General features: G+C 37.1%; 1 protein-coding gene across 1 annotated transcript in view; it reads left to right on the top strand.

The window, feature by feature from the left end:
* DNAH6 (dynein axonemal heavy chain 6) overlaps positions 1-20,539 on the top strand; it is a 381,338-nt gene that overhangs the window by 65,741 nt on the left and 295,058 nt on the right. Inside the window, exon 4 of the mRNA XM_015112750.3 lies at positions 2,137-2,399. Within this exon, the coding sequence (XP_014968236.2) occupies positions 2,137-2,399 (263 nt within the window). The remainder of the gene's footprint in view (positions 1-2,136; positions 2,400-20,539) is intronic.

Below are 20,539 nucleotides of genomic sequence, written 5' to 3'. Positions count from 1 at the left end.
GTATTTATTCTGAGAAAAAGGTAATTTTTTTCAGAAATTGATTTATCAGAATGAGTTTCAAATAGAAATGCAACAAGGAGGATTTCCTGGGAGATAAAGGAAGGCAGGCAGGAAAGGAAGTTGGAGGCCTCTGTTAATTAAGGAAGAAATTGACTTATCAAATTGGACTGAGCATCCATCAGAGAAGAGTACTACATTGTACAGTTTATGAATAAATGCTTTCTTTATTTCCCACCCCCAAATCTGAACCTATGTTACTGCTGAAGACGTAAATCACATTTTCCCACTGAGTTACATAATGAGAAATTAGGGCTCAGAGGAAAATATGTAACCCTGTTATGGAAGAAGTCTTCCACTTAGAATGCGATAAGACTTTTTAAAGATTAGAACAAATAAAATAAATACATTTTTCTGTTAAAACAGTAACACTTGGGGCCGGGCGCGGTGGCTCAAGCCTGTAATCCCAGCACTTTGGGAGGCCGAGATGGGCGGATCACGAGGTCAGGAGATCGAGACCATCCTGGCTAACACGGTGAAACCCCGTCTCTACTAAAAAAGACAAAAAATTAGCCGGGCGAGGTGGCGGGCGCCTGTAGTCCCAGCTACTCGGGAGGCTGAGGCAGGAGAATGGCGTGAACCCAGGAGGCGGAGCTTGCAGTGAGCTGAGATCCTGCCACTGCACTCCAGCCTGGGCGACAGAGCGAAACTCCGTCTCAAAAAAAACAAAAAAAAAAACAAAAAAAAAAACCAGTAACACTTTAGTCTCATAAAAATACTAAAGTGGACTAGCCCTTGTTGAAACATTGAGATAAGGTGATGTGTGTTTTCTCTGGTTCAGGTTTGGCCTATTCATTCTTAGAAGAGAACAATGTTATTGCTGTCGTCCCTAGCCAAGAAGTCAAAGACACACATTTTACCTTTTAAGTTCAAAGATGTGTTTCCTTCAGCTCTGAACTTGTTAGGCTTCTGTCAAACTGCTATTGAACAGGGTATATTTAATCAGAGTTGGGGTATAATGTTCCCTGTGAGTACAAATTTTCTGGAGAAGTCGTTCCACAGAGCTTGTAGTAATAAATCCCTGCAGAAATGGCAGCCTCTGCCAGCTATGTTAATAGGCAATAAAATACTCATGCGTAATTTACAGTAGTTATTCAACAAAGCAGGTCTACTATGGTGACTCTTATTCTTAAAGCCAGTTACTCCTATACGGTCAGAGAGGCAAGGTGATGACCTTTGGAGTTAGTGTCAAATTTCTTCAAACACAGTGATCAACCTTCTCCACGGGAGGAACAGATGTGGGTGATGCCACCTAAGTTTTTTGGGGGGGTGTGAGTGGCACTGAGAGCACAGACAGTGAAGCCCAGAGAGTAGAGCAAAGCTGGAGTGTGTAGGCATGGCACGGTGGGTGGGACTCAGCCTTGCTGCTCCAAGTGTAGTCCATGGTTAGCAGGATCCAAACCCCTGAGAGCAGGTTAGAAAGGCAGAATCTCAGGTTCCACCCTAGTTGTACTGAATCAAAATCTGCATTTTAGTAAGAACCCCAGGTTATTCACTGCACATTTAAAGTTTGAGAAGCACTGGCCTAAAGAACAGGCAATATTAGTTGATAAAATCAGTGCTTCTCTAAGGCTATTGCATAGTGATTCTCAATACTCAATATAACCACCCCTCATATTCACAAAGAAGTAAAGTTATTATGAGTTATGATAGCAGCTGTCCAATACTTCACTCACTGAAGAGCATCAAGGCGGTCAGAACAGAGGGGGAGGTTGGGAGGAGAGGCCCTAGAAAAGATAGATGCAGAGCAACTAAGCAAGGAGGGAAGAGGGTTCCCATGGACATCAAAGACCTGGTAATATTTTGATGCAATAAACATTGAGTTAAAGGAGAGGAGAAGGCAATGGAAGCTGAAACTGGGACTGCTTTGTGGAAAAAGAATGGGTGTCTGGATAGGGAGTCCTGAGAAGGAATATGACTGCCTAACAATAGTTTGAAAATTTTCAGTGCCAAAATGCTTGCCTTTGAGCTCTAGACATCTCATGCAATATGGCAATTAGTCCTTGAAGGTAATATTTTGTCACTCTTGTGTGTGTGCAAAGACTCATATTTTGTTTTTCAAAAATTGGCTTTGTTTAGATTCATCAGCCCTGTGTTGAGGTGTTCTCTCCCTCTCCTCCTAAACTGCCACGTACCGGTACTGGAAAAAGAGGTCTCTTCGGGACTAGGTCTTCAGCTTACCCTAAGTACACTTTCCACGACCGAGAAGACGTAGTTAAAGCCAACATTCGTGATCCCTTGCAAATCATTAAAATAATACGTGAAAATGAACATCTTGGATTTCTTTATATGATCCCTGCAGTGCCAAGATCATCCATTGAATATGATACATATAATCTAAAGTGAGTTCTTTTTTATGATGCAATTTCTTTAACATAAAAATTACAAATAAGATTGCACATATTATTCATAATTGATTGGATATTAATGATAGTGATATCAAATATAATTTTGGTTATTCAATGATAAATGAATCCTAATCACAACAATTTTATATTTTTTCATGTATTTCCCTTTATCTATTTAGAAACATTATCTATCTTATCTGCACTATTGAGCTTCTCGTATATTTATGTAACATTATGCCATATATTTTTAATCAGTATTACAAATGTATTTTTGATATTTTATGATTACTGAGGAAAGAGGATGACAATATATAAAAAGTAGATGACGCACGATTTGTTTTTCATGTTATTTCATCTTTGCTTTATAGAGTAGAAATAAGGATTGTTTAATAAAATGAGCTTGATAACTTAGGGATTCATATAGATGAATAATATACACACACTTACTTTCTCTCTGTTGTTGCCACACATTTGTTGTTGATATAATTGAAAGTCACATAATTGTGAGTCTGAAAGTTGCTTTAAAATACAGCACAACAGATAATAGTGGAACTTAAAGATGATACTGGCTTTCTTCTGTTATTTAGTTGGGCTGACAGCGGTTCTTGAGACAGTCTTTTCTTGATGGTGATAATAGTTTAGCTTCACCACCAAATTCATTGAGCTACCTTCCCCATTCACGGCTCTCTTATTCTCCCTTATTCGGCACCATAGTTTCAATTGAGAAGGTGACACTGAGGGCAGCTCTCCTGCTGCAGAAAATGGGTAGAGAAGAAAAACTTTTTAATCAAAATTTAAAATGACAGATTTGTTGTAAATCTTAAAGAGCTTAACAGGAGTAAGCAATAACTTGTAGGAAGAACAGAAATGCTTATGAAAATGCAATCGTTCAGCAAAATTTGTTGAGCATAATCTCTGTAGCAGGAACTGTTTTACGTGCTTGAGACACATTAATAAACCATATCAAAATTGTTGCCCTCATGGAACTGACATTTTAGCAGAGGATGGCAATAATAAACCATACGTGAGTAAATTATGTAGAATACTAAAATGTGATAAGTATTGGAGGAAAAAAAAATATATTTTTATGCCGTAGATACTCAGGCGAGAAAGAGACCAGGGATGATGATGAAGTGGTAAGAAATAGGTCTGCTTCTGAAAACAATTTGAAGGTGAAGCCAATGGGATGTCTTTACAGATATTATGTAGGGTAGACAACTAGAAAGGAGTACAGGATGAGTTTAATGATCCAGTTGTCTGAGCAAGAGGGGTAGAGTTGCTATTGACTGTGAACAAAGAGGACTGGGAGTACTGGGGAAGAGGCTGTGAATTAACTGGGGTGGTCAGGGTGGGCCTCATTGAGAAGCTGTCATTTGAACAAGGACTTGATAGAGAAGAAATGAATTATGTGGTGGTGCAGTTATGAGCATTCCAGGCAGCAGGAAAATGAATACAAACGTCCTGAACTGGGAGCAGACCTGGCATGCTCAAGGGGCAAAGAGGAGGCTGGTATGACTACAGTAGAGTGAACAAGAGATAAAGGATGTATCTATAGCACAAGACCTTGTTGGCTACAACAATGGAGAACCATGGAAGGATTTTGGACAGAAAAGTGTCATGATCTGATTTACATTTTTAAAGGAACCATTCTGGCTGCCGTGTGAAGAATAGGCTTTGAGGAAACAAGGGTTGAAAAAGGAAGACAAATTGAAGGCCGTAGATACTCAGGCGAGAAAGAGATCGGGGATGATGATGAAGTGGTAAGAAATAGGTCTGCTTCTGAAAACAATTTGAAGGTGAAGCCAGTGGGATGTCTTTACAGACATTATGTAGGGTAGACAACCAGAAAGGAGTACAGGATGAGTTTAATGATCCAGTTGTCTGAGCAAGAGGCATAGAGTTGCTATTGACTGTGAACCCTGAAAATCTGAGACAGTTCTCAGTTAATTTAGAAAGTTTATTTTGCCAAGATCATGGATGTGCACCCATGACACAGCCTCAGGAGGTCCTGATGACATAACATGTGCCCAAGGTAGTAGGGGCACAGCTTGGCTTTATACATTTTAGGGAGACATGAGACATCAATTAATATGTGTAAGATGTACGTGGGTTCAGTCTGGAAGAGTGGGACAACTCAAGGCCAAGATGAAAAAACTCAAAGCGAGGAGGGGGCTTCCAGGTCATAGGTAGATAAGAGACATTCCTTTGAGTTTCTGATTAGCCTTTCCAAATGAAGCAATGAGATATGCATTTATCCCAGTGAGCACAGGGGTCACTTTAAATAGAATGGGAGGCAGGTTTGCCCTTAGCAGTTCCCAGCCTGACTTTTACCTTTAGTTTAGTGATTTTGGGGCCCCAAGATTTATTTTCCTTTTACAGCTGAGGCATAGAAGACTGAATGGAGCAGAATCATCAGGGAAAAATACTTGTTTGGGTTCGGATACATTAATTTTGGGATGTCAAAAGGAGAAGAGATGGTAGACGAAGGAGAATTGGGGTAAAAAAAAGACTTTTTCCAACATGAGATAATTCATTTTTTTTAAGATGGAAGAATTAACATATAATGTAATTTAAATCCCTTCAATTAAAAAAAAAAACCCTTAATGGTATTGTCATTCCTACGACTACTTTACTCCCTTTTATAGTTCTTTGTAAGTTTTTGGTGAAGAACTTGTAGATCTTAAGTGGAAACTGATGGAAAGTGGGTTATTTGGTGATTTTAAAACATAATTCTTGATTCATATGTGAAAAATATTTTCATAGTTTTCAGGAAAAAAAAATCATCTAATAACCCAGATATCAAAGGGTGCTATTTGTGATGTTCATTTTCCACTGTGAGAAGAGCCAAATTTTGCCCCATGTAGAACTGATTCTCATCTACTTACCAGCACAAGCTAAAGTATTGAAGAGGAGACTGAAAACTGCTTTTGTTCAGTTCTGAGATTTATTTCTAGACTAATGAGCACTTCTACTAGGGAAATTGAGTTGATGTTTTATGCTTTTTGAACTCACAGAAGTGACGCTTAATAGTAATATGTAAGGTCTTATTTGAAAAGATATTTTGGAATCATGGTTTGTTATCATTATTGCATTTTAGGGTTTGATGTTAAATTTTCCTCCCTAACTTGAACTTGAAATATCATAAACCTTGTGAGTAAAGACAATTATTTGGATGCTATGGAGTTGGCAGCAGCTAAACTGGAAGTTAAACATAGTATATACTGTGTCAACAAGATGAGGTCATGTTATACCAAACTCCTTTGAAAAGTAATGTGATAAAATAACTATAAGGCTGTGAGTTTGCTGTTGAAGAATGTCTTCACTACCCAACAAATGTGGTGAAGCTGTGGAAGCATTTTTTTATAATCTTTCAGTCTAGAGCAATAATCTGTCTCTCTGATAAGTCTATTGACTTTTTTCCAGAAAAATATGTGAACAAAATGCAAAATAATACTTCTCAGTATAGAACTGAGTAAAGGTGAAATTGAGATGTAAACTATAGAAATCATTTAAAGTTGCACTTCTTATAGCAAAAATGTTTTTGAAACAATATGTCATGCTATTGCTGAAGCACCTATGGCAAGGTATGCTTAGAGAGAAAATAGAATAAGTTATAAGTTATTTGCAAAATTCGCTTATTAACTAACTCTATGCACATCACTATAAAGTGTGCTGACAGGTATTTTGCTTTAATCACAAATGCGCAATGCAGATATCAGTGTTTGCCATAAATACAGTACACATATGAGAAAAATATGCTTGACAATTTTTTTCCAGTTATCACTAAAAACCTGTGCTTTAGAAGAGTTTTTGCTATGCAGAAGCTCTTTAGTTTAATGAGATCCCATTTGTCAATTTTGGCTTTTGCTGCTGTTGCTTTTGGTGTTTTAGACATGAAGTCTTTGCCCATGCCTATGTCCTGAATGGTACTACCTAGGTATTCCTCTAGGATTTTTATGGTATTAGGTCTAACATTTAAGTCTCTAATCCATCTTGAATTAATTTTCGTATAAGGAGTAAGGAAAGGATCCAGTTTCAGCTTTCTACTTATGGCTAGCCAATTTTCCCAGCACCATTTATTAAACAGGGAATCCTTTCCCCATTTCTTGTTTCTCTCAGGTTTGTCAAAGATCAGATGGCTGTAGATGTGTGGTATTATTTCTGAGGACTCTGTTCTGTTCCATTGGTCTATATCTCTGTTTTGGTACCAGTACCATGCTGTTTTGGTTACTGTAGCCTTGTAGTATAGTTTGAAGTCAGGTAGCGTGATGCCTCCAGCTTTGTTCTTTTGACTTAGGATTGTCTTGGAGATGCGGGCTCTTTTTTGGTTCCATATGAACTTTAAAGCAGTTTTTTCCAATTCTGTGAAGAAACTCATTGGTAGCTTGATGGGGATGGCATTGAATCTATAAATTACCTTGGGCAGTATGGCCATTTTCACGATATTGATTCTTCGTATCCATGAGCATGCTACCATCAGAGTGAACAGGCAACCTACAGAACGGGAGAAAATTTTTGCAATCTACTCATCTGACAAAGGGCTAATATCCAGAACCTACAAAGAACTCAAACAAATTTACAAGAAAAAAAAAAAACAACCCCATCAAAAAGTGGGCAAAGGATATGAACAGACATTTCTCAAAAGAAGACATTCATACAGCCAACAGACACATGAAAAAATGCTCATCATCACTGGCCATCAGAGAAATGCAAATCAAAACCACAATAGATACCATCTCACACCAGTTAGAATGGCAATCATTAAAAAGTCAGGAAACAACAGGTGCTGGAGAGGATGTGGAGAAATAGGAACACTTTTACACTGTTGGTGGGATTGTAAACTAGTTCAACCATTACGGAAAACAGTATGGCGATTCCTCAAAGATCTAGAACTAGATGTACCATATGACCCAGCCATCCCATTACTGGGTATATACCCAAAGGATTATAAATTATGCTGCTATAAAGACACAGGCACACGTATGTTTATTGAAGCACTATTCACAATAGCAAAGACTTGGAATCAACCCAAATGTCCATCAGTGACAGACTGGATTAAGAAAATGTGGCACATATACACCATGGAATACTATGCAGCCATCAAAAAGGATGAGTTTGTGTCCTTTGTAGGGACATGGATGCAGCTGGAAACCATCATTCTTAGCAAACTATCACAAGAACAGAAAACCAAACACCGCATGTTCTCACTCATAGGTGGGAACTGAACAATGAGATCACTTGGACTCAGGAAGGGGAACATCACACACCGGGGCCTATCATGGGGAGGGGGGAGGGGGGAGGGATTGCATTGGGAGTTATACCTGATGTAAATGACGAGTTGATGGGTGCAGCACACCAACATGGCACAAGTATACATATGTAACAAACCTGCACGTTATGCACATGTACCCTACAACTTAAAGTATAATAATAATAAATAAATTTAAAAAAAAAAAAAGAAGAGTTTTTTCATTTAGTTGTGAGCAGGGATTTAGACTGCAAAAGGCATGTAGGAATCAGTAGTGTCTGAGCACTTAGCAAGAAAGGTTTGCCCTGCTCGGAGACAACATTCACATACAACAGTAAACCTCTCATTTTTGACTTAGCATTGACAGAGAGTGAAAATTGTAGATCTCCTCAAATCAAGGATACTAACTGTGCACTTTTCCATGGTCATACAGTGCAATAGCAAGTAAAAGATTTTATTTCGATCATGAAATATGCAGGAAATGAAGAGTAAGATTTAAAACATTTTGTGAAACTAATAATACTAATGAAGACCATTTCTATGATTTTAGGGGGCTTGCTCAAGGGTCATGTCTTAGAGATATGTTTAATATTTTGAGTAGATAACCTATCACGTTGGTGCCAAAATATTTTGAAGATAAGAATACAACACTGGGATTTTGGGCTGACTGAATTCTAGTGTATATGACAAATGTACCTTAGGACAGATTTGGCTCTTTCCAGCCTCTTATGATTTTACTAGTTGGAGGAAAATAAAAATCACATTTAAACTCAAAAACCTGAGGAGATATTTTCAATCCAAATTTCACCAAAGAGCTGATAAGAATTTGTTTGCTTCCATTTTCTAAATTGAAACACCCAGCCTTGCAGCTTTATAGCATAATGTACTTGTTGGCTTACCATCTGATTTAGTGCTAAAAGCAGACTCCAGTGAAATCATCAGAAATTCTGGATCCATAGATTGTCTAGAGGTCCAGAACTATGTGACAGAAGTTCTAGTTACATGGTCTCATTTCCAAAGAACTAAGGTTGTTAACATCTTTTAATTTTTTAAAAAAATCACAACGGGGAAAAGGAACTAGCTGTGTGTGAACCCTCATCTGTGGCTCACACTACCCGTCATTCAGGTGGCTAAAGAGAAACTTGTTATTAATTTTTTAAAATTATGGCTTATATTTATTATTTTAAAATTTGCAATGAGACCTTCCCAAAATTTACATAAAACTGATGGTCTGAGTGAGTATCAAATGCCCAGTCAGTGGTTCCAGATGCTAAGTGTTAAACACAGCTATAAAGCAAAGCTTCCCAAGATGAGAACGGCAGCCAACCAAGTGACTTCCGGTGTGCCCTAGTTGTTTATGGTGGTAAAAACCAATTTTTTAAAAAAGACGCAATCACTCAGAAATTTACCAAGGGTGAAATTTTGTTTTTCTAATATTTGTATGATTACTTTGTTAAACTTCCTGAATTCAGAAAATATTTCCATGAGTAAGACTGTGTAGCCCCCTCTGCCAGAGAGCAGCTCTGTAGTGGGAACACAACACAGCCTCTGCCACCTTCCTGTTGAACCATCCCACTGAGTTTGATTGTTACTGTAGACACTTCCTTTAGGTTTCTAAGACAAACTCAGTTTATCAGCAAAACTCTTTGTTTTGTGTATGTGAGAAACACAAAGAAATCCTTGTTCAGTTTTTTTTAATTTCATTTGCTTTTTTTTTTGTTTTCCTATTGACACAACATTAGGTGTTCCTAAAAATATAAGCAATTGGATGTTTCTGATTATTTTTTCTTTTCTTTTTTTTTTTTTTTTTTTTTGAGACGGAGTCTGGCTGTGTCACCCAGCCTGGAGTACAGTGGCGCGATCTCGGCTCACTGCAAGCTCCGCCTCCCGGGTTCACGCCATTCTTCTGCCTCAGCCTCCTGAGTAGCTGGGACTACAGGCGCCCGCCACCTCCCCCGGCTAGTTTTTTGTATTTTTAGTAGAGACGGGGTTTCACCATGTTAGCCAGGATGGTCGCGATCTCCTGACCTCGTGATCCACCCGCCTCGGCCTCCCAAAGTGCTGGGATTACAGGCTTGAGCCACTGCGCCCGGCCTGATTATTTTTTCTGTCCTTTCTTTCCTCTTTTCCTCTTGTTTCGTTTTTGATGTTACCAACTGGGAAAAATCTGAAGTTTAATTGAATTTCATAATGAATTGTTTTTAAAACTTAAAAAAATTGTTTTTCAAAGCTGAATTTTCAAATTCAACTTGGGAAATGAAATGTTTAAAATGGTTCTCATGATTTTTTAGACACTGTTGTGGATTTGAACCTAAAGAAAGATTATTAAGTCGAATAGAATAACATATTAAACATTAGAAATAACATTTCTTTATTAGAAAACATATTCCAATAAAATTATCTTGGTAAAGAGCACTGTAGGCTTTTGTAATTTTCAAAGATGTTTTTGATCCTATATGAATGTAAGTAATGTTTATTTTTTTTAAAAATTTATACTTTTACGTCTTAAATTAATGAAACCTATATACCAATACTTTATATTTTCTTACCACATCCTTGAATTTTTAAAACATTTTAAATCATTTGCTGATGTTAAGGTCTACAATTCTCTTAAATGCTTTATGGTAATATGGATTTAATTTTGACAGATATTTATCTTTTTGCTCATTTATAAGGAAAATTTTCTGTTAAAGCTAGAAAACTGTCAGATCTATATGGCAAACACAGCAGTCAAAAGAGATGAGAAATTAGGCAGCATAATTAAGCTTATCTCAAACTTAGATTTGTAAACTACAGTAATAGACCTGTCCTTTTGCCTAAATATCTTATTTGTATAAAAATGTTACCAGATTAATCAGTGGTGTCAAACAAGTTATTTCAACACTTTATCAGAAATATCCACCCCACCCAGAAAAGGGTTTGAACTTTTAAAAGCATTACGAGAACAAAATATGAAACGAATTTCTGTTTTTAGATTAGTATCAACTAAAGAAGCTCAAGAAGCTAGGAGTGCAAGAACACATAATATCTAACATCAGAATGAATCACTATTGTAGAATTGTGATTTTACCAGCTTGTGTGGAAGTTTTTTATACTACTTGGAACCAGAAAAGCAAGAAAAAAAAATCAATAACATTATTAGTAGACCAACATATTAGATGATATAGATAATCATAATCCAAGACATTATTAAAGTTTTATTGCAATATTTAATTGCATATTGATGAATCTATAGACATTAGTAACTGCTAGACAGCACTATTTAGAGTCTCTGAGGTGAAATGTCTGGAATAACTTTGTTTAGAAAGAAGAAAAAAAAATCTCTGGGGATTAAATATTCAAGGCAAATGAGATATTATGAAAATACTTCTTAAAAATGTTTGTTACAACCAAGGTTTACTCTGATAACACTGATATTCAAGTAATATTTTATTTGCAGAGGGACTTCCATATGTAAATGGTTTCCTAAAATTATGAATTATGAATTTTAAAATATTGTCAAAATGATGTCTATGATAAAATCCAAGCTATCAACCACATAACCATTTGTTTTTAGCTTTCTACAAAAAAAATGAGAACAGAATACTATTTTTTGTTGTTTCATAGTTAAGTGCATTGGCAATCCAAAGGATGAGTTTTATCAAGAATTGGGAAGTATTTTGCAAGTGATTCAACTTTGCAGATTTAGTAAAGGTTAGTTCTTGGCTACACACCTGGGTTGCTTAATTGACATTTGACCACCTGAATAGCTTAACTGAAAAATTATAGCAGCTGCCAGGAAATATAATAACACTTACTGACAAAAATTAGGAATTGACAGCAAAAATTCAACTTGGGAAATGTAATGTTTAAAATGGTTCTCATGATTTTTTAGTTGCAGACTTGAACCTAAAGAAAGATTATTAAGTCAAATAGAATAACATCTATCTGTGTTTGAGAGAAATCTTCACCATTGTTTCTAAAAATTATTACAGGAAATGTCAACACTGCATCAAAGAAAGACAAGTAACAACTGTTAGAGTTAAAGAATGGTGGTACTTTTGGTGAATAATTTCAAGAGAACAAGTTATCCAAATTTTGGCTAGTGGAAAAGGGAGTTTTTATATATTAGAGACAAAACAATAAATACATCATCTTCTGCCATTTGCTGCCTGCTACTTTTACAAAGTTCCTTAGGAGTGGTGACTATCAAGAACTTGGACAGATCATTCATCATGTCTTGATTAGACATGAGGTAGCTACTTCAAAAAAGTTATGGTCACAGCTGTGGTTGCTAATGAGCTAGACATAATTGGAAGTTTTATCAAATTAAATATTATATCCCTAATTTGGGATAATTATGTCCCAAATTAAAAATTATATAATCCCACATATTATGTGCATTGTGTTTAGTCATACTATATAAAGAAATTGTAATTAATGTCTTCACCAAGCCCCTGCAGTTTATATCCGTGTGCCTTATAAAATGTTATCATTGCATGGATTTTATAACATTCAAAGTTTGAGAAGCATTGTTCTAGAGGATTGTAGAATGATTTTCTCCTGCATGAGAATCTGACCTTTGGCTAACCCCACAGCTCTGTGCCCCTGACAACCTAAAAAGAGTAAAATGTTGATTGTTTATAGGCAACATTGCTTATGATAAAAATGACATCGATTAGTAAATTATAGCTGCATTGGGAGGAACTAAGAAAGAATTATAAATACCTTATGGGGAGTCATAACTTTTGACTTCTCATAATTCAGATTATTTTTTTTTTCTGAGCATGTGCCCTGGAGGAACGCTGAAATCTGTGCTTATGGGGTTATTGCAAGAGATGTTGGCTCCTGTGAGTAATAAGGCTTTTAGGCCAGAGTGGCTTTCATATCCACTGAATGTGGATCTCATCTTTTTGCATCTGAGTTGACACCTAGGGAGAAGATAGCTCCCAGGTGGCTATTAGACTGCTGCAAGGACTCCAATGGGGAAGTAACGTCTGATGCTGTCCTGATGGCAATAAGTGGTTCCTGTCCCAGATTTTTCTGAGTAGATGAATGCCAAAAAGAAGTATATGACAGTCTTGTGAGTTTTAACATTTATTTGGATCTAAGAAGACCCCTGGTGAGGCATATTAAAGTATTTCTTTTTCAGGCTAGTATAAAAGGACCCACTGTTGATATTAGATAATTCTCTCCCTAGTAGATGATAGATGTTTTTCATATCTATGTAACCCTTCACCTCACCGTTATTTCAATTATATAAATTAACATTTTGCTGTTTTTTGTTTTGGCCTTTGAAATACAAACTTACGTTGGTAAGGAACTGTGGGTGCTTTTATAAGGCATAGTGGGGTACTAAGTCTTTACGATGTTAATGGGTGAGTACTGCCACATGATAGTATTAACACCAACTATAGTGTATGCCAAATCTTGTTCTAAATGTTTTATATGTATTAGCTCATTTAATCTCTACAGCAACTCTTAAGGTAGGTGGGATTGATATACCCATTTTACAAATGATGAAAATCGCAGAGTTAAGTTCACATAGCTAGTGAGTCATGGAGCTGAGATTCAGATTATTTGGATTTTAGAACCCAAGTCCTCATGCACGCCACTTAATATACTCATCCTCATAATGACAACTACTCCTGCATTTGTGTCACACACACTGTGTTAGGCATTGTGCCAAGTGCTTTCAGTACATTAGTCTTCTTTCTTCCTCATAAACATCCTATTAGAATGGCATTATCTATAGTGGAAAGATAAGAAAATTGAGGTATAGATTAACGACCTTTCTATTTGATATTGTTTTGTGATTTGAAGGTAGGAAATTCAGAGTAATGTCTGATGCTCCCATCTTTCAATTCTATGATTTCATTCTCTGTGCAATGTCAAGTTTAAAGCTATTAAAATATAACAGATAGTTCAGATTGTATGGCAGAGCCTTCCCCAAAATCTGAGCATCTTTTGGGTCCACAGAATGCCTAAAACAGGACACCATGTCTCCTATACCTCAGTGTTTCCCAGTGTGTCTTTCCAAGTACATTAGACGTAAATGATTCTAATTGATAGGTGGTTAACAGATGTGCTCTGTGATCATGTAAATTTGAGAAACTTTGTTAAGTCAGTAGTTAGGATTAGGATTCTGATTAGAATCTTTGAAACACAGGTACATGACTTGAGATATTAGAACTATATCAACTTCTACTCTAAGCTCAAGACATGTTCCTTCTAAACAACTAGTTTTGTTCTCTGGTTGTTTTTAAACTTGTTAAAAGTACATTTTAGGCAGCTTTTAAAATTTCACACTAGAGCTATTTTATCCTTTGAATTATATTACTATTTAGTGGCCAAGAACAGAAAACACAGATGCCAGCTTAAAACCTTCTGAAGTAGAGGCATTCTAGTTTATGTGTGAAATTCTAATTATTTTTTAAAAACTTTAGAATGAGGTATATATATTATGTAATAATGAACAGATCATTTTGAAGCCATATTATCAAAGAAACCTCACCAGATTGTCTAACACAATGGCAGTTTTCTTAGGCTAATCTATGAAGACATTTAAATCTTTTAAGTCAAATTTGAGTCAGCAAGTGGAAACACTTTGGATTTTCATTTGGAATAAGCAAAAACCCTCCTTCTGGTTAATCAAACCAGAAATAAAACAAGCATTTCTCTTCCCTGGTTTACATTAGATCTATTTTTTCCCCAATACTAGTAAAAGCCAAGCATTGGTTAGATCTAGACTCCAGATTGTCTCCCTACCCTTTCTTCAAACATGTACACACAAACATACATGCACACACATCCTGGCACTGCTCTGGAGCTATGGTGATTTAGTGAATGATGGTTTCATTTCATACAAAAATCTGAAGAACCTAGAGCAATAGCTCTTAGCCTTAGCTGCTCAATAGAATCACCCAGGCTCTACTTCCAGTTACTTATGATTTATCTGATCAGTCTGTGGTGGAGCCTGAGCAACAGCTTTTCTTTAAAACTTGCCAGTTGATTCTAAGATTCAATCACAGTTATGCCTCATGGACCTAGAGCACCTTTTCTCAAGCCTTCAAAGACTTGCTAAAACACAGATAGTTAAACCCCTAGATGATTTAACAGGCCTAGGGTGGAGCCTGAGAATGTGCAATTCCCACATAGTGCTCATGCTGCTCTTCCAAGGACCATACATTGAGAAACATTGACCCTAAAGCATTCTCCTAGTGATGAAACTTGGAAGTTTCCTCTTAGTTTTGCTTTTGTTTAATTTTCCAGGTAGAAAGGAGTTCTTTACCAGATATTTTGCCATCTTTGGTTAATCAAACCAGAAATAAAGCAAGCATTTCTCTTCCCCTGGCTAGGTTAGACCTAGTCTCACATTGAGTCATGGCAAGGACCATCATCAAACAGATTGAATTTGATAAATGCAGAACTCAGGAAGTGGCCTGTTTCTTCCCAGGCACTTGCTTGCTTACCTTTATTCAATGAATACACCCAAATCATAATACTTAAAACCATGTAATAATGAAAATAGACAACTTAGAGTTGTATAGGGCCACAGGAGCTTATCTAATTCAGCCTTAAAGCAGGTAAGGAATAACTCTCTTTCTTGTAGAAATCAGAAATTTGAAAGAAGCAGGAGGTAACAGGGAACAAAGACAGATGTATGCATTCAAGCATGGCCTAAGATGAATATGATGAAGAAATCAGCCTAACTAAAGAGGATGATTTGTGTGGACAGAGAAGGAACTAATGTGAAACAGGAAGAGAGTGCCACAAATACCTGGGAGAATAACTTGGATTTAATGACAGGAGCAATAAGAGGCTATTCAAGGTTCTTGAGCACAACAGTCACATGAGGCAAACCATGTTTCTGCAATATTAGTCTGGTAGATTGGTTTAAGGATGAGTAGAAGCATTTCCAATCACTGCAGTGTATAACAGATGGAACTGCTATTTGAAATAACATCACATTGAGGTTTTATTGTTTTGGAAGTCAATGAATTGATTTCAGGAGGAGAAAAAATTTTTTAAACCCCAGAGGGGTTCTAAGCCCCAAAGTAGGTTCACTTTGAGTTATATCTGAAATGAATAATAATAATAGGACAATGATTGACCTACACCACAAGGGCCCCAAAATTCTCTAAGTTCGTATGGTTATCTCAAATGAAACACACATACTTTTAGAAATTAATAGAAGTCTTGAAGTCTAAGTTTCATTTAAGATGGATACAGACAGGTTCTACTGTAAAATAATTTGACAAGGGACCCTTTGATCTTCGCTGAACAGCAAAAAAGCAGTACATATATTTTTTCCAATTATGAGATAGTAGAGCATAGTTAAATATAATTTTATTTGAGACGTCCATTTCAATCTAATTAGTTAGCTATCCAAGGATCTCTAGTTAACTAGATCCTAAAGTCATCTTCTTTATCTGAAAAGTAGGAATTTTATAACATAACACTTGAATTTTTAAAAAGTGTTCTTTTTGTTTCTTAAAGGAAGCCTACTTTTTCTGATGATCTCCTCAAAGAAAGGTCTTAGTGGAACAAACATCCAAAACCACTCTGTAGGAGGCAACTGAAGTTTGATACTGAGTGCTAAGAAATGCTGAGGGGGCAGTCATCATCATAGGAGTTGTGGTTCAACTCCTGAAATGGATAAACACTTTAGGCAGAGCATGTAGGGCAAAACACGCCAGTCCAAGGAGTAGATCTGGGACATGACCTCTCAGTAATGAACTGGAAAGTCTAAGAATAAGATCACAGAGAAATGTGCATATACTCTCTTTTATGCAAATCTTTTCCTGACCCTGTGGCCCCTTCTACCTACCGACTGGATTGGGCTTGAAGGAAGTCCCTGTTGATCTTTGGAAAAATAATTCCATTAGAGTAGCAGGAAACAAAACTGTTTTTCAGGAACTCTAAGAAGGAATGGATAAGGTGGATGTGGCCATTGACACACACCATTATAAAGGAAACTTAAAAGAAGAAGAAAAGTGTGGGATTTTAGTTAAGTAGGTGGAAGGGTCAAGAAAAGATTTTCTATATGCTAAAGGGGCATTCTGCACACTTTTAGATGTGGAGGAAAAGAAACAAAAAGACTAGGGAGAGTTAGAGAAAAGCGAGGTGAAACCTCTCCATCTCCATTTGGAGGAAAGCATGAGAGAAACAATCAGGGGGAAAAAACATGGTATGTTGAACTTCAAGTGAAGATATGAGAGGGAGCTTGCCTTGTCTTCACATTTTTTTTGGTTATTTGTTTTGAAATAAAGTTTGGTGGTTCACAAACATTATTGTGTATTGCAGTCACCCAGGCATCTCCCTATCCTTGAGTCTTGGAATACATAAAGATTCTGATTCTGCGTTGGACTCAGAAATCTGGATTCTTTTTTTTTTTTTTTTTTATACTTTAAGTTCTAGGGTACATGTGCATAACGTGCAGGTTTGTTACATATGTATACTTGTGCCATGTTGCTGTGCTGCACCCATCAACTCATCAGCACCCATCATCTCGTCATTTACATCAGGTATAACTTCCAATGCAATCCCTCCCCCCACCCCCCTCCCCATGATAGGCCCCGGTGTGTGATGTTCCCCTTCCCGAGTCCAAGTGATCTCATCGTTCAGTTCCCACCTATGAGTGAGAACATGCGGTGTTTGGTTTTCTGTTCTTGTGATAGTTTGCTAAGAATGATGGTTTCCAGCTGCATCCATGTCCCTACAAAGGACACAAACTCATCCTTTTTGATGGCTGCATAGTATTCCATGGTGTATATGTGCCACATTTTCTTAATCCAGTCTGTCACTGATGGACATTTGGGTTGATTCCAAGTCTTTGCTATTGTGAATAGTGCCGCAATAAACATACGTGTGCATGTGTCTTTATAGCAGCATGATTTATAATCCTTTGGGTATATACCCAGTAATGGGATGGCTGGGTCATATGGTACATCTAGTTCTAGATCCTTGAGGAATCGCCATACTGTTTTCCGTAATGGTTGAACTAGTTTACAATCCCACCAACAGTGTAAAAGTGTTCCTATTTCTCCACATCCTCTCCAGCACCTGTTGTTTCCTGACTTTTTAATGATTGCCATTCTAACTGGTGTGAGATGGTATCTCATTGTGGTTTTGATTTGCATTTCTCTGATGGCCAGTGATGATGAGCATTTTTTCATGTGTCTGTTGGCTGTATGAATGTCTTCTTTTGAGAAATGTCTGTTCATATCCTTTGCCCACTATTTGATGGGGTTGTTTCTTTTTTTCTTGTAAATTTGTTTGAGTTCTTTGTAGGTTCTGGATATTAGCCCTTTGTCAGATGAGTAGATTGCAAAACTTTTCTCCCATTCTGTAGGTTGCCTGTTCACTCTGATGGTAGTTTCTTTTGCTGTGCAGAAGCTCTTTAGTTTAATTAGATCCCATTTGTCAATTTTGGCTTTTGCTGCCGTTGCTTTTGGTGTTTTAGACATGAAGTCTTTGCCCATGCCTATGTCCTGAATGGTACTACCTAGGTTTTCCTCTAGGGTTTTTATGGTATTAGGTCTAACATTTAAGTCTCTAATCCATCTTGAATTATTTTCGTATAGGAAGTAAGGAAAGCATCCAGTTTCAGCTTTCTACTTATGGCTAGCCAATTTTCCCAGCACAATTTATTAAATAGGGAATCCTTTCCCCATTTCTTGTTTCTCTCAGGTTTGTCAAAGATCAGATGGCTGTAGATGTGTGCTATTATTTCTGAGGACTCTGTTCTGTTCCATTGGTCTATATCTCTGTTTTGGTACCAGTATCATGCTGTTTTGGTTACTGTAGCCTTGTAGTATAGTTTGAAGTCAGGTAGCGTGATGCCTCCAGCTTTGTTCTTTTGACTTAGGATTGTCTTGGAGATGTGGGCTCTTTTTTGGTTCCATATGAACTTTAAAGCAGTTTTTTCCAATTCTGTGAAGAAACTCATTGGTAGCTTGATGGGGATGGCATTGAATCTATAAATTACCTTGGGCAGTATGGCCATTTTCACGATATTGATTCTTCCTATCCATGAGCATGGTATGTTCTTCCATTTGTTTGTGTCCTCTTTTATTTCACTGAGCAGTGGTTTGTAGTTCTCCCTGAAGAGGTCCTTTACATCCCTTGTAAGTTGGATTCCTAGATATTTTATTCTCTTTGAAGCGAATGTGAATGCAAGTTCATTCATGATTTGGCTCTCTGTTTCTCTGTTACTGGTGTATAAAAATGCTTGTGATTTTTGCACATTAATTTTGTATCCTGAGACTTTGCTGAAGTTGCTCATCAGCTTAAGGAGATTTTGGGCTGAGACAATGGGATTTTCTAAATATACAATCATGTCATCTGCAAAGAGGGACAATTTGACTTCTTCTTTTCCTAACTGAATACCCTTGATTTCTTTCTCTTGCCTGATTGCCCTAGCCAGAACTTCCAACACTATGTTGAATAGGAGTGGTGAGAGAGGGCATCCCGGTCTTGTGCCAGTTTTCAAAGGGAATGCTTCCAGTTTTTGCCCATTCAGTATGATATTGGCTGTGGGTTTGTCATAAATAGCTCTTATTATTTTGAGGTACGTTGCATCAATACCGAATTTATTGAGCGTTTTTAGCATGAAGGGCTGTTGAATTTTGTCAAAAGCCTTTTCTGCATCTATTGAGATAATCATGTGGTTCTTGTCTTTGGTTCTGTTTATATGCTGGATTATGTTTATTGATTTGCATATGTTGAACCAGCCTTGCATCCCAGGGATGAAGCCCACTTGATCATGGTGGATAAGCTTTTTGATGTGCTGCTGAATACGGTTTGCTAGTATTTTATTGAGGATTTTTGCATCGATGTTCATCAGAGATATTGGTCTAAAATTCTCTTTTTTTGTTGTGTCTCTGCCAGGCTTTGGTATCAGGATGATGTTGGCCTCATAAAATGAGTTAGGGAGGATTCCCTCTTTTTCTATTGATTGGAATAGTTTCAGAAGGAATGGTACCAGCTCCTCCTTGTACCTCTGGTAGAATTCAGCTGTGAATCCATCTGGTCCTGGACTTTTTTTGGTTGGTAGGCTATTAATTATTGCCTCAATTTCAGAGCCTGCTATTGGTCTATTCAGGGATTCAACTTCTTCCTGGTTTAGTCTTGGAAGAGTGTAAGTGTCCAGGAAATTATCCATTTCTTCTAGATTTTCTAGTTTATTTGCGTAGAGGTGTTTATAGTATTCTCTGATGGTAGTTTGTATTTCTGTGGGGTCGGTGGTGATATCCCCTTTATCATTTTTTATTGCATCTATTTGATTCTTCCCTCTTTTCTTCTTTATTAGTCTTGCTAGCGGTCTATCAATTTTGTTGATCTTTTCAAACAACCAACTCCTGGATTCATTGATTTTTTGGAGGGTTTATTGTGTCTCTATCTCCTTCAGTTCTGCTCTGATCTTAGTTATTTCTTGCCTTCTACTAGCTTTTGAATGCGTTTGCTCTTGCTTCTCTAGTTCTTTTAATTGTGATGTTAGAGTGTCAATTTTAGATCTTTCCTGCTTTCTCTTGTGGGCATTTAGTGCTATAAATTTCCCTCTACACACTGCTTTAAATGTGTCCCAGAGATTCTGGTATGTTGTGTCTTTGTTCTCATTGGTTTCAAAGAACATCTTTATTTCTGCCTTCATTTCGTTATGTACCCAGTAGTCATTCAGGAGCAGGTTGTTCAGTTTCCATGTAGTTGAGCGGTTTTGATTGAGTTTCTTAGCCCTGAGTTCTAGTTTGATTGCCCTGTGGTCTGAGAGACAGTTTGTTATAATTTCTGTTCTTGTACATTTGCTGAGGAGTGCTTTACTTCCAATTATGTGGTCAATTTTGGAATAAGTGCGATGTGGTGCTGAGAAGAATGTATATTCTGTTGATTTGGGGTGGAGAGTTCT

This window comes from Macaca mulatta, chromosome 13, assembly GCF_049350105.2.
Source record: "Macaca mulatta isolate MMU2019108-1 chromosome 13, T2T-MMU8v2.0, whole genome shotgun sequence".
Taxonomy (NCBI): domain Eukaryota; kingdom Metazoa; phylum Chordata; class Mammalia; order Primates; family Cercopithecidae; genus Macaca; species Macaca mulatta.
The sequence above is the reverse complement of the archived record's forward strand: the minus strand, read 5'-3'. Positions and strand labels throughout refer to the sequence as shown.